At 23.3% G+C, this 15,925-nt stretch overlaps 1 protein-coding gene across 2 annotated transcripts; it reads right to left on the reverse strand.

Moving 5' to 3' along the window:
- Nucleotides 1-2,521: 2,521 nt before the first annotated feature.
- On the reverse strand, nt 2,522-9,215 carry LOC122713530 (phospholipase A1 member A). 2 transcript variants are annotated; one of them, XM_043934091.1, is made up of 7 exons: nt 8,822-9,215; nt 7,050-7,158; nt 5,897-6,045; nt 4,999-5,256; nt 3,989-4,180; nt 3,164-3,332; nt 2,522-3,027 (listed from the first exon to the last, which is right to left on the reverse strand). In XM_043934091.1, the coding sequence occupies exons 1-7, from the start codon at nt 8,877-8,879 to the stop codon at nt 2,913-2,915; spliced, it is 1,050 nt and encodes a 349-aa protein (XP_043790026.1). In that variant the 5' UTR covers nt 8,880-9,215; the 3' UTR covers nt 2,522-2,912. The 2 variants fall into 2 exon arrangements, with proteins under 2 accessions (XP_043790026.1, XP_043790033.1); XM_043934098.1 differs by having other exon boundaries at nt 5,002-5,256; nt 8,822-9,213.
- Between the last annotated feature and the right edge of the window lie 6,710 nt (nt 9,216-15,925).

Genomic DNA, 15,925 nt, shown 5'->3' on the forward strand with positions numbered 1-15,925 from the left:
TTAACGCTTCTAAAACAAGCGCCAGTCTTTCGAGCATGATCATTTCCAAGCAATTGTAAGAATATAGTATAACGATGGCTTATACTCTTCAAATTTTTTGAATTTCCCGCATAGTAAGAGATTGTCGATTCAAGCAATGAACGTACTGATTGTCATGTTAGTGGTAATAAAAAATGTCCAAGGAACGTAAATAGATGTGTATATCAGTTTATATAACACATAACGCACGAAAAAAAATGTTGTAAATAAGGAGAGAGACGAAACAAAAAATATAATGAATCTTTATAAAGTTTTAATTTGATCTGATAATAATATATATTATTACAATATCTGATAATAATATATTTAATTATTTTTGTCTTATTTATTTTCTTTATGTTTATTTCTTCGCGAGTAGAACGATGCCACAGCATAATATGAATAATCATTAATATAAAATTAAAAAGAAAGATCCTACGATTTTAGAATTATATATTGTATATTATTCAGTTTTTAAATTTTTCCTTTCACCACTGATTCGTCACTAAAAAAAAAAAGAAAAAAAGAAAAAAAAGAAAAAAATTAGATACATTTAATAATAATATAATAAATTTCTTTAACTCTTTTGGGACGGTTTTCAAAAATATATTCATTGTAGATAAAATATTACATTTTAATAATAGTAAAAAAATTACTTTCTATATATTCATAACATTTTTTCATTCGATATATTAATCGATATCAACGAAAAAATAAATAACTCATTAAAATATTCTTTAATACTCACGAAATTCAAAGTTTTTCATATTTAGTATCATACTTAAATCTAATTTCTAAAAAAATATTCTAAAAAAACAGAAGAGAAGAATTGAAAGAATGTTTACATGATACAGAAATAACCGCGTACAATTTTTATTCTAAAGACTTAAACTTTGAATCTCACATTTAACTGCTTCACATCTTTTAAATGAAATATGCTGTATAATTGTATTTATAATGGGTATAAATTATCTTAGCAATTTACACGGATCCTAAAATGTATAAAACATTCTTATATAGACGTTACCGTCACGAAAGGGTCCAAAAAAAATAATAAAAGAAAAGAAAAGAAAAAAAAAGAAAAGAAACAAAAAGAAAAGAAAAGAAAAGAAAAGAAAAGAAAATTAATGAAACGTACCAACTGATCTACAACGATTAAAAGGACATACTAATCCAAGATAACTTAACCTTAAAAATTAGTGCAAGAAATAGTATAGAAAAAAATAATGAAAATAATAAAAATAAGAAAATTACGAAACGCACAGCTCGTTGCAGTTGTTGAAGCATCGTTCTGGCTCCCAGAAGAAAAAAGACTCTGCGCTAGAGATTGATTTCTTTTGTCATTTTCCATAAAACAACTGAAGCTGTCCATTTTTTATCGTAGATCCTACGTTATCCATCGAAAGATGTAGAGAATTTATTTTTAACACTCTGATCTATACAAAATGCAGATCTATATATAAATATATATATATATAAATTTTAAGTCTTATGTTTTGAGACGATGCTCATCAAGAATAAATTAATATCAATAGATCGTGATCGATCTTTTTATTTTCGATTGATACGATAGCATTGAAGCATCGTCTCTATTGAGAGAGAAAGGAAAAGAGAGAAAGTGAGAGAGAAAGAGCGAGCGAAAGAGAGAATGAGAAAATGCGAAATATGGAGTAGATAAAGGGACTCATTCCCTATATACATTGCATTCGAGCCAATTTGAAAAACAAACGAAACCCTGAATGCCTCCAAAAGCTTGAAATGTGGATGTTAACAATTGTAATCATTCCATTGCATATTATACATAAATAAGATTTAGTGCGACAGTGTACTGTAAATCTATAGAAGTTATTATTATATCATAACTATTATGTAATAAATATTGTTGTTAACATAAAATTCATAATAGCTGATTATTTTTTCTTTTCCCAAAATTTTAAAACGAAGGATGGTCAAAAAAAAGATGTAAAAATTTGTTCAATGTGATTTCTTTGATTTTATATTAATTTTTTAATAGATGTTTGATTTCACAAGTGTGGAATCTTAAAACTCATTGTTTTAAGATTCTTCTTATACATTTTTTTAACAGTTTTAAATAGAAATATTTAAAAATATTTACAAAATTATATAATAATAAAGCAATCTTTCTCAATTTAGCAATCTTTTTTTTTCTTTCTTAGTTTCAAAACAATATTATAATATATATTAATTGCAATAATTTGAATAAAATATATAAAAAATAATTATTTACATATACGAATATAATCTTATTTAGCTAAATGTTATTTTTGATTAATCAATTAAAATAAAGTTGAAATAATTTCTTTAATAATTCTTGATTCTATTTCATCAACATTATCAATAGATTTTGTAATAAAATTAATGTAAATAATAGATAATTTAAAAATAATTTACTTAATTTTAAAATAGAATAAAGTTACATTTTCTGTATTATTTTTTAAATAAAGTTTAATAAAATAGATAAAATAATTTTAAATAAAATATGTCGAAGTCCGATTTACATTCACTTCATTTAAGAAAATAACGAGCCATGACAGTAAAAAAAACTAGATTTAAAATTAACAAGAATGTGGAACAATCATGGTCATGAAACAAATGAATGATTACATACAATTGTTAGAATTGGAAAGAGTGAAAGTTCTTGGAAGACTATAATAATATGGAATACGAACAAATGCATGAATCAGCGAGCTACCAATGGTATGCGGTTATTCACGGTAGGTTGCCTAGCAAAATAGTTTATTACGTAAAAATTAATTAAAAAATATAAAGAAACAACAGATTCAAACATAACACGTCGTACAATCTATACAAAAATAACAAATACTTGTACTATAATTATTCTATAATTATATTAATTAGTTGCTTCAATAAGCTCAATACTGGTGGGAGGACGATCGTTTCCGATTTGTCGTTCGTTGGTTTTTTACGGGAAGGCCGCGGGCGTATGGTTTGTGTGCGTTTGTTGAGAGATAGTAAATGCCTCGTGCTCTGCAACATTCCACATTTATAAATTTTATTAACTTTTTTTTAAAAATTTAATTTTAACCATAAAAATAAGAATAAAACAATAAATAAAATATAAAAATATATTTTTTTAATTATAAGAAAAAAAAAATTTGCTTACGTATGTGGAGCGTCTTCTCCCATCAGTATGTACTCCTCGAATTTCGGGTTGCACCAGCCGATCAGATAGGAAAAAAGATTTCCACACGGAGCTGCCCAGAATCCTACTTTCGTCGTGATTGATTCTATATAATAAGGCGTCACTTTTGTATGATCGCATGACAGCGTCTCTGCGGACGAAACATTTCACTGATTTCATTTACAGTCGACCATCCGTCCTGTAGAGCGTTTTCTCTACCGATAAAATAATTCTTATATATATATTTTCCGCAATCATAGACTTTTATTGATTCAACAAGAGAAATGTTGATCTGATTTTCCAATGATAGATTTTAAACATTCAGAAAATTATGGTAAAGGATTAAAAGAATATTGATTTTTAATTTTGAAAAGTATGGAAGACCAGTGTTTATCAAAATATCAACAGATTAACAACTAAGTTTTATTTAACCAATATATTTTCTTCTATAACTATAAATAATTAAAAAAAATTATTTTTTTTTTATAAAAAGAAAATAACAGGAATTGTAGAATTATTATCAAAAAATTTTAGAATGAATATTATTCATTAATTATTTATTACTATCAAGAAGATTAAAAAAAAAACTGTTTTGCTTCTATTCATTTATTCAACACGATCGTTTTCTCTTTAATTACTTTCTTCATGGAAACTCATAAATAGATTTATAAATATTTAGAAATCAGCCAACTAATAAATAACACGATAACTACTACTTTTAATTCAATATTTGCGTGTTTTTCAATATTTATGATACCATTTTATATACAAGAAAAATAAAAAAAGAATTTAAAAGATTCTACTTACGGAGCAAGGAATATGTCGCGCATCCGGGTTGGCTGGAGCCTCCATTCACATAAAAATCTGCATGACCAGTTGGTCCCCATTGACCCAAAATTCCAGCACCAGTGTGAATTACATCGACGAAATGCGCGTCCGTCTCGTCTAAATCCATCGATCGATTTCCATTCATGTAGAAAAATATCGTAGGATCGAGTCCTAATAAAATGTACGGGCATAAAATTCACTTAACTCACTTAAAAAATTTGTATAATGAATAAAATGTATAGTAGGTAAATCAATTTTATTATTTTTGATAAGTTGTTAAAATAATTGATCAGTTAAAAAGAAGTTTGTGAAGTAAAAATTATTGATATGATAATAAATACATGTTGGAACTGTATCATATTTAAGGAAAATTTATATTTTCGAAATTTATGATGTTATAGCATTTTTTATATTGTTCACTTCTCAATGAAAATCAAAAGTAATAAATATAATAATAAGTTTAACAATGAATCAAATAAAAAATTGATATTATATAAAAAAACTCATTCAGACTTGTTCAGTCAAATTTCAGAAATGATAACAATGATTCTGCATTTATTATTGAAATATTATTTATCTTGCCGCAAAAAAAAAACCTGAAACAATTTTTGAAACAATTTTTGAAACAATTCGGATGGAATCGGATCGAAATTTTAATATTATTAAATTACTTGAAATTTTCAACATCTTGATATTGTTTTGAGTTCGTAAACTGCATACTTCCAATATATATCAATACATTAGACAAAAGTTGATTTATTCGCTTGATCAAAAGTTGTCTAATATGTTCTTTTTCTACTTTCCATATGTAAAGAAACATATAGACTCATTCCAGCCAAGGCTATTTCAAGAAATATAGTGGGATAGTATAATTCTGCATCTATAATCGAATCGTTATATACATATACATATATTTATACATTATTAAATTTCGGCATTCTCGTTATTGTGCAATTATTTTAAATTTTTAAAAAATTAAATGCACATACTACCTGTAATTCTTCCAAGTTTATCATCGGGCAAATAATTCGCTATCAGACCAGCTATATGCGCGCCCACGCTATATCCAAGTACATGTATGTTCTCCACTCTTGTTCCTCGAGGATGATCCCTCAAATATCTTACCAATTGAGCAATACATCGTGAACAGAAATCTGGGCCCCATTGTATTTGCGACAAACAAGGCTCGCGTACTAACGTACCGTAATCGACAATTATAATATTGTAATTGCCTCGCGTGAAATATGCTGAAATCGAAAGTTTCATACATCCAAATATTCAAATCCTTAATCTCCACTAAAAGAAGTCCAACAATACGTGATCTAATATAATTATCATTCTTTAATATGATTAATTTATAATCGAAAAAAATTTTTTTTTATTATTTTCAAATATTAATTTTTTCGATAATAAATAATTTCATTAATTTTAATGATTTACGATAAATAAACAATGAATATATTATTTATGTTATTATTATGCTTATTATAAAAAAATTAATTAAATACAGCGAATAAAAATTATCACTTTTCTTATGCTAAATAAAATTTTATAATATTTCGAAGAGAATTAAAATGAGATGTAAACTTTCACATGATAAAACTTTCATTGAAATTCGTCGCTTTTTATTGTGAAAATATATTTCAGTGAATTAATAAAAAACATTTTTTATAAAATTACTTAATTTAAATATTATAGTATTAAGATATAAATTAAATTTCTTTATATCTTATAAAGAATTATTCTTATAAAGAATAATTTCTCAGTAATTCATAATTTTGTCATCTAATATATAATTCTATATCTAACATTTATAAAAACTAATTGATAATGTTTAAAAAAAATGAATTATATATTAAAAAAAATTTTAATTTTTTAAAAAACTACCTTTTCGAAGATCCGGACTGGGTATTAAATTTCTCCCTCCTCCAAAACCATGAATAATAATTTTCGTGGGATGCGATTTATTAAATTTAGAATAATAAAGTGAATCAAACTTGCGAACATCTAGGCGTAAAGGTTTCTTCTGTGTTTCTCTGTAAAATAAATTAGATATAAATGTTATAATTGTAAGAAAGTTATATTTTAATGATCTTTCTAAAGAACTTTTCTAAAGGAACAAAAAATTACATACTTAATTAAAAAAAGGAAATCACATTCTTGAACAAATAGTTAATAATATTTTTAACAATATAAATATTAGAATACATTAATTAAATATATGTATAATTCTATAAATGATATATTAATTATAATTTTAATACTTTATTTTGAAAAAAATTTTATAATTATTGCAATATTTATTCCAAATTACAATGATAAGATTTACTGATTAATATTTGTTTATTATTAACAAGTATCTTTATAAAAAATTAAATGAATATTATAGTATACTCAGAAACAATAAATGAAACAAGTAAAATGAATTTTAAAAAAACAAAAACAACATAACAGAACATCTTAGAACCATTTAATTGTCGCTTTCAAATAAAGTAAAATAGAAAGAGATAACAAGCGTGACAAAAGAAGAAAATGCGAGTGAGTAAAAGTAACTCCTAAGACGTGCCAAGGCGCCTATAACTCCTGGAGAAAGGAGAACCTTGAAACGAGGCCACTTTCAGTGCGAGACTGATCATGATCTTGAAATCGAGAGTCTTATGTCGAGGTCCTTCCTCATGTCCATGTTAGTTCAGATTGAACCTTCTCGAATATTGAATGAAAGTGAGGTTAGGAACCATAGGCAAATATAAAAATAAATGAGAAATTTTACTAAAAGATTTATTAAAAGATTTAATATTAATGTGATTTTTTTCTTTACTGAAGATTCATGCTGCAGTGGAATCGAATTTCAAAATGAAAAATAAAATAAAATAAAATAAAAAAAAATAAAATAAAATTTGCAGTTGTTATGTTGTATTATCTGCGCAAAACTATATATATAATTATATATTAAATTGACATCAGTAAAAATGAACATTTCTTGTGTTTTCTTATTCATTTTTTACATTAATTTTCAAATTTAAATTAAATACAAACTTACCTGGTATATAAATAAAATTCAATCTGTGGATGTGGACATTCGTAGGGTGGTTTCGCGCATGAAGTACTATTAAATAGATCCTTAAACGTTGTTTCTGCACTTATATAATCTAAGGAAAAGGACATACGTTATAGATATAGACGAAATAATACATTAGTGATCCTAATTTATTCTATTTTCATTTTCTATTCAAATGATTTGAATTTCACAAGAATTACATTTGCATATCTAGTTAGATTAGGTTAAGTTAAATTAAATTATTTAAAAATAAACTGTTTATAACTAAAAGTCATTATACATTGAAAACTTGAAAGAAATCGACAATAAATTATAAGAAACTTAAGAAAATAAATGAAGGTTGTCTCATTATTCCGTTCTGATTAATTTTTTATCACTTCTCTCAACTTAAAATATATTCTTGCAACAATAACACATTAGTATTAAAAAAAAATAAAATTCTAATGTTTTAAATATTTATTCTTTGAATATCATAGAATATGATAGTGACATATTTCCCTTTTAATTTGTCATTGAATATTGATCTTTGATTAGCGAACTAAATATTGATATATAAATAAATATATATATTTTTTTGATTATTTGCATTGTAAATTATTAAGTATTGCAATCTTTTTATAGCAGTTGATAAATCTTGGTATTGACATTAGCGATCTTTTTTTCTATTTTTATATTTCTTTTTTTTCAAATTATGATTTTATAATATTTGAATATATATATGAAAAATATTTTTATTACATTTTTCTTTAATTCTTTATACATTTATATACATAATCTCTTATATATATCACATTTTTATCAATATTTTTTGTTGTCAGAACATTAATTTAATAAATTCTGAAAAATTCAAAAATTTAAAATATTCCAATTTTTGTACTTTCGATTTTTTGAGAAAATTATTTTTTTCTTTAAAAATTATTCTATCTACTACATCAAATATTTTGAAATATTAACAGGACTATACAAACACAAAAAATAAACTGGTTTTTTAAAATAAAATTATTATATTTTACTAGAAGACACTTTATAAATCACAGATTGAAACAAATAAAAATTCAATAAACTAAGCAATTTATTTTGAATAATAAACGAATACAAACAGCAAATACGAATTTGAAAAATGTATTTATGCGCACAAAAATTTCTCATAATCATAAAAAAGAAATTAATGGCTATAATAATCGATGATTATTAGATTATTAAATTAATAAGAAAATTCTGTCACTTTTATCAATCAAAGAAGAAAAGCCAATTCGTTTTAATCAAATTCAAGATTTTGTTATAAAATATATTTAATAAATTTTTTATTAAACTTTTTTTTTCTAATTTATTCTAAATTACATTACATTTATAAATTATATTTCATCATTTTAAATAAATTTAATTAACATTTATTAACAACGATTTTTTAAATTTTTAAATATTTCTCTTAATTTTTCAATTAGCATTAATTATATTCCTTGTAAATTTGGAAATTATATAATATTAACAATTTCAAATTTCAAAAAAATATAATAAATCACAATCAAAATATAATAAATATAATAATCACTTTTTATTTTTACTTTGATTCAGTTTGACGTTTGAGAAAAATATACAAAAAAAATTATTATCATTAAAATTCACAAATTAAAAAAAAAAACATTTGTTCTGACATCTTTTGTCAAAGATATGATTTCAATTAATAATTTTTTGAAAAAAATTTCTAAATAAAACTGCAAAATCAGAATTTTTTATATTAATCAAATACTTACGATACAGTAGCATAACAAGGAAGACGAACACGAGGTATCTCACGACACTGACCGCCATCTCCCGCACTCCCGAGGTTTGTGATATAACATTCAGACACGCGGTGATGAAAAATTAGTAAAAGTGCTTCCCGCCGCTTCTCTCGACTGATTGCAACATGTAAAGTCACCGTAGTAATACAACTGTTCCCCCAGAGAGGAACTTTAGAAAGTCACGAGCGTGTTGAATAGCTTCTCTCCGATTTTACACGAGCGTGTGATCGTACACGCGATGCACCGCGGAACATTTTTCGTTATTTCAAACTCGTAGAAGCAATATATCGATGAAGTATTTGCTACAGTAAAAGTTGGGTAACTGCACGAGGCAAGCAACCTGCAACGTAAGTGGTCAGTAGTCATCCCCACTACTGAGAGTCCTCATTTCTTTTGCACACTATGAAACTTGATATATTTATTTTAACTTTTTTCTTCATTCACTGTCCTCTATGTGTCCTTCTATATGTATCTGGCAAAATATAATGTTTGAATATATAGATTAATATATATATAAATAGAAGTTGAATCTTTGAAATTTTCAAGTTCCGGGAAAACATTACATGCTATTATTTTCATTTATTCATGATGATTATTTTCATTTATTCATGCTATTATTTTCATTTATTCATTATGATTTTTATTATTTTTATTATCTGTTTAATTGAAAAATCTGATGGGGAAGTTTTGTTCTATAGGAAGTTTTATGAGTTCGAAAATTTGAGAATTTAAATATGATTTATTATATATTTTATTAAGGAACAAACAAAATGAAATATATAATTATAAAATGTAGATTATCAATGTTGTCCTTAATCCATCTAATGTTTATATCCAAATATATTTTTTATATTTTGTTATAAATTATTGAATCTTATATACTTGTATCTTAGAAATTGTTAAATCTTTTATATTTTAGGTCATTGCCTTTCATATATTTTATTGTAGAGAATGTCAGATTTCGTGGATTATATTTTCGAATTTTTTATATTTCGTTACTATTAATATAAATTATATAATAGAAGATCTAGTAATTTTATATCGTAATCGATATTCAATAATTTCGAAGGATCACTGAACAAAATTTAATAATTTCAGGATTATAGTGGAATTCTATATAATAGAAATAAAGTTAAAATTAATTAAATAAAAAAATAATAATTATAAAAAATTAAAAATATTGAAACTAACGAAAAAAATTAATATATTGATCTTAATTTTCTTTAAAAAGCTACATAAATACCATAATCTTGATCCATGTTTTATTATACTTGATCGTCTGAAAGAAAATTGAATATTTGAAAAGATCGGCTTATAATTTATTATCAATAATTAGTATTTCTTATTTTTTTTTTAATTACATAATACACTCAAAATTACAGTATACATACATATTTTACATAATTACTGTTATAATAATTATTAACAAACCAGACCTTATCGGCGTGTGTAACTCTTTTTTTTTTTTGTTTTGTTTTCATTCTAACTTGCAGCTACATGTATTAATAGAACAGGCCTGCTATTTTTTTTAAACAGTCAAAATAGATTTTCTTTAAATTTCTCATCATAGAGTATTAAGATTATCACTTCTTCTTCTCTGTTTAATTATGAAACCACTATAAGAGAGTGCGAATTAGTGATTATCTTTAAGAAATTTAACGTTAATTAAAACGGATACAAAAAAGAGAGAAGAAGATAATGTTTCACACTGAAAATCGATCCTTTCGCGATTATTATTTTATTAATAGGGCATGCCATGATCGCGAATCTTTAATAATCTTCAACTCTTTAAAACGTGACAATGATACACGCGACAATTGATTTCTACATATCTTCCAACTTTAAGATATGATATTAGGTGCCGACGTTGTAACGCATTATCAACAAAAAATGCATTTACATAACACGTTAACAATTTGAACTTCGCGCCTATTAAAAAAATTCTTTAAATACGAATAATAAAATAATGACAAATAATAAAATAATTCACAAATATTGGTATTATTAAAAATATTATAAGAATTAAAAATTTTAAAAATAATAAAATACATATATATGTATAATTTTAAAAATAATCTTTCGTTTAAAAAATTTAAATCGAAAATCAACATGACAATTCGTTGATAATGCATTAATCGAAAATACACTAGAGCACGTGAAAAGTGATCGAGCATGTAAATAGATCGTTAATTCTAAAATCTTGTGTACTTTGATGCACAGCACGGAAGAGCAGATTCTTTTTGATTCATGCATAACTCTAGTTTTCGAATGCCCTTAACAAATGTTATTTATCAATTAAATCATAAGTTTGATCAACTTCAATATTGTCAGTTTAATATATTAGGATCGATTGAAATATATATAATAATATCATGTATATATACGTATACATATATAAGTATGTGTATGTACACACACACGTTCATGCATCCATACCAGGATAGCGGGAAATACAAAACAGCTTGACATTTAGGGGTAATAGAATAATTATAAAAATTAAAATGTAATCGGTATTTGATAATGGTTATATTAAATGTTTTATCATTTTTAAAAAAACAAAATATTTATATTTTGCCATTTAAAAAATTAGAAAAAAATATTTTATTAAAACAAACTAAAATATTGCAATTATTTTTTAAAAATTTTGAATCATTTATCTATTTAATTTGAAATATTATTTAAGAATTTATATTTTATATTAACATAGACATGATGATAAATAAAATTATAAAAATTATAATCAGTAACTTATTAATATAATCATTTTTTATTTATGAATCTAATTTGATAATAAATTTTCGCAAAAAACATTAACATATTATTGACCAGCTCTGTTGTGCTCTCTTTACATGCTATTTCCACAGATATATAAAAAAATTCAATAGATTTCAATAAGTTTATTTGCATATAATTTAATATAATTATCAACACAATAAACAGTATTATAATATCGCATAATTTAATAACATACATACACTAGTAATAATACTCAATTGCTGATCAATAATGTGTTAAATCTTAATATATCATTATGAATGTAAATATACAAATTTCTTTCTTAATTTTATCTTATATTTAGATTTATTCCTTTAACAATATTAATGATTATACATATTATAGAAATGTAGAATGAATGATTTCTGATAATTAAAGAAAATGTTTCACATTCTACAGATAAAACGAATTCATTTCATTATTTTATAAAGAAAAAACAAAAAATTGTTTTTAATGCATCTGCCATTATTCAAAAAATGCGACAAATACGCTTTCATTTTATCTGCATAAGGATAAATTATTCCACATGAAATAGTTGCAGTAACTATATAATTTTAATATTTAATAAATATAAAATATAATAATAATGAATAATTAATAAACATTCAGCAACGTAAAATCACAAGAAACTTACCATGATAAGAATATTTTAAATATTTTTTCGTAAAATACTCGTGTTTGTTACAAAGAAGTAATCTTTTTGAACAAATATATTTTTTAATAAAAAATTTAATTTTTACAATAAACTTAATTAAAATAACATAATAATAATAAAATTATCAATAATTGTCAATAATATTTAATTGTATTAATTAATTTATATTTAATATTAATATTTCAAAATTATTCTGAATAAATTAACATAATTTATACTTGATAAAAATTTAAAAAACAGAATTCAAAATTTAATAAATTAAAATTTTAATTTCAGAAATAATTAAATAAAATATTTTAATTATTGCATGTAACAGTATTTTCATAACTTGTTTTTGATTTCAAAATAATCGAAAGCACAAGAATATTACAACGAAATCTCGCATAACATTAACATATATATTTCTAAAAGATTTCTATTTTATTGTCCATATATATATTATTTTTATTATATTTCCTTCCTCCATTTATTGTCGGTATTAATGAGTGAGAATTATTTTCGCAAAACAAAATCGATGAAAAATGTAACTCGAGATTATCTAAATTATATCTATAAAATATACATATAACGACACATAATACTTATATGTGTACGGAATATGTAACACGTCATACACAATATATACATATAATGTATATTTATATTTATTTTATTTATTTATATATATTTATATTTATATTTTTAAACATATCCTTTTATAGTGTATATTACGATTTAGTTTACTTAAAATTAGTACTTTCATGTTTATCAATAAATAATATATATTTCAAGCATTTCCAGAACTTTACGCCATCTACAATTGCGCCCGAATACAATAGCGTAGCAAGCTCATCAGCACTCTTAATCAATCTCTTATACATGGGCTCTTTAAATCGTATTTGAAAAATTGAATCAAAGTAATTAAAAATTATTTCTGTGATACTTGAATAATTATGAAAATTTTTTTTATATAATTAAAATCATCGCAATGGTTGTTTTTTCTATGAGCGACAAAAAACAGAACTAATAAATATTAAATGCTTCGAATAACTACAATTAATGTATGTTTTGCTACAAGACATTTGCTTTTACATAATAGTTTTTTTGTCGCTTTACATTTGTAAATACTGTAATTAATTTTTTATAAATAATATGTAAAATTATGAATAACATATTAATTATTAGAATGAATAAAGAAAATATTTTTGTATCTATTAACAAGAAATATAACAATATACATATATAACAATAAAATATTTTACTATACTTTATAACTTATTGCAGAAAATTTAGATACAAATATATTATATATTAAAAATTTTAAATATTTAAAATAAGAAAAAATAATTTAAAAATTATAACAAGTAACAATTATATTAATTAAATTTATTCTTATTAAAAATATTAATATTATAAGATCATAAATATTGTACTCATAAAAACTAATGATATTAAACTTTTTTTAATAATATTATATCTATTATTGGTAATAAATATTCTTTTATAATATAACATGATAATACAAATTTAATGTAATATTCTCCTGATTAATATTTGTGAATAGCCATTAATTAAAATTTTGAATCAAAAATTCATAATGAAATATATCATTTTCATATTTCAATGCGACTTTTAATTTTTTTTTATTTCGTTTAATATTGCATAGATAGTATTTTTGATTATACATATATGTAAAGCTAATTGTTATTTAAAATGATACAGGATGTACCGAAAAAAGCAAGCGCGATATTTAGAGCTCTAATCATAAATATCCAAAAAGTACAATGTAACTCCATCTGACGGGATTCCAGCTTTACGAATGTAATTAGATCCAGAAACAATTGGTTCCCTTCGTATTCAATATATTAGAGCGCTGCGATCGGCTCACCCCATATTTTTGTTTTTCTTTATTGTCATAAAATTATTATCGGAGCTATATATTTATATAAATATCAGTATTATTGTTCGAACAGCATTATAACTTATCCTACGTATCATTCGTAGTGATTATATTTAATGTGTATCTCCAGTTCAACTCCATTTTTTTGATTTAATAAACGGATAAACGTTAGGCCAGTTACTACTTCGATATAATAGCGTATATAATATATGTTTGATGTAGCACTGAATTGTGAATCACGATTTAAAAAAAAAAAAGATTCAAATTATGATTGAAAAATCCAAATTATGGCAGAGTAGAGTCATAATGATTATACTATCTTTATATGATATAAAATATTATTTGAACTAGATCATTATATTTTATTCAAATATTTTTAATATTTTAAAATAGTAATAGTTTTTCCTTCATCTTATGCTTTACTACTTTTATAGTTTTATCATTTTAGAATCTTCATATTTCAATAATTAATAGTAATTATTTAGTTATTTTCATATTTTAATAAACTATATTTTTTTTAACTTCATTTCTTCAATTTTTATTAATATTTTAACAATCTTATTATTTCAATAAGTATTTTGGTCTTTCATATCTTTCTTAAATCATCATTTCATTATTTCTGCTTTTTATCATATTCGATTTTCATCATATGTATGTATTATCAAAATTATTCATAGTTTATTTATTATTCAATTCGTTCATTTGTTTATTTTATATTTTATTATGTTTCATAAAATATTATAAATAAATTATTTTTCAATATTGTTGTTTTTTTATTTACAAACTGACTCAAACTCTCTTAATACTTAAATATTATATAATATTTCAAAAAATAGTCATTCTTATTTTGATTTTTTAAAAGACAACTATAATTTTATATTAGAAGATAAATTTGACTCTACTCCACAAATATAAATTTACGGTCACGAATTAATAAGAATATTTATCAAAATTAAAATGTGACTTTCACGTTTTTCGATAGTAACTAAACACGCTACTTTCTTCCGCTAACGTAATGACAAATCGTTCCGCTTGGCGTTTGAGTAGTAAATATAATGGCGCATTACATTGCGTGCAGTTCGTTAGAACGCATGTCATTTGAATTTCCGGCTTTTCACCAAATGAAAGAACCGCGGAACGAAGGCGATACCACGGAAATGTCAATGTATTAAAAATACATTTGTCATTATATTGTCCGTATCATTATTATAATTATACTGATTATTCTTGAATAAGTAAATCGTGACTCTGATATTACCTGTCGGTATTGTCGGTAATATTATGCCCGGCAGAAACTGTTACAACAGCATAACGATTTTAACATAATATACGAAATCATCGAATATAGTATTCGATGAGAAAGCTTTAATCACAATCTTAAAGAACCTTGTCATTCAATAAATTTTGAAATTAGCATTTTGAAACATGTTAATTTATTATTAGGTAAATCAATCGAAAATATTTTTTTGCGTTTTAAAACGCATTGAAAAAAAAAGCTTATGTAATGATTGTTAACTCTTCGTTTCGCATAACTGCTAACATTAAAATCTATACATTTATAATATAATAAGATATAAAAGTAATTATTGTCAATATAATTTTGTTTAAGACATGAAAAATTTTTTAAGTTGCTGGTAGTTGATTTTTTTATCAAGCTTAATAAGATACAGTTTAATAAATTATTTAGAAAATTATAGGCATGTATATATTTTTATTGTTTTATAACGATTATTAGTTATTATAGTTTTTAAAATTTTTTTGGAAA

This window comes from Apis laboriosa, unplaced genomic scaffold (assembly GCF_014066325.1).
Source record: "Apis laboriosa isolate Shangri-la unplaced genomic scaffold, ASM1406632v1 scaffold112_cov148, whole genome shotgun sequence".
Lineage (NCBI taxonomy): Eukaryota > Metazoa > Arthropoda > Insecta > Hymenoptera > Apidae > Apis > Apis laboriosa.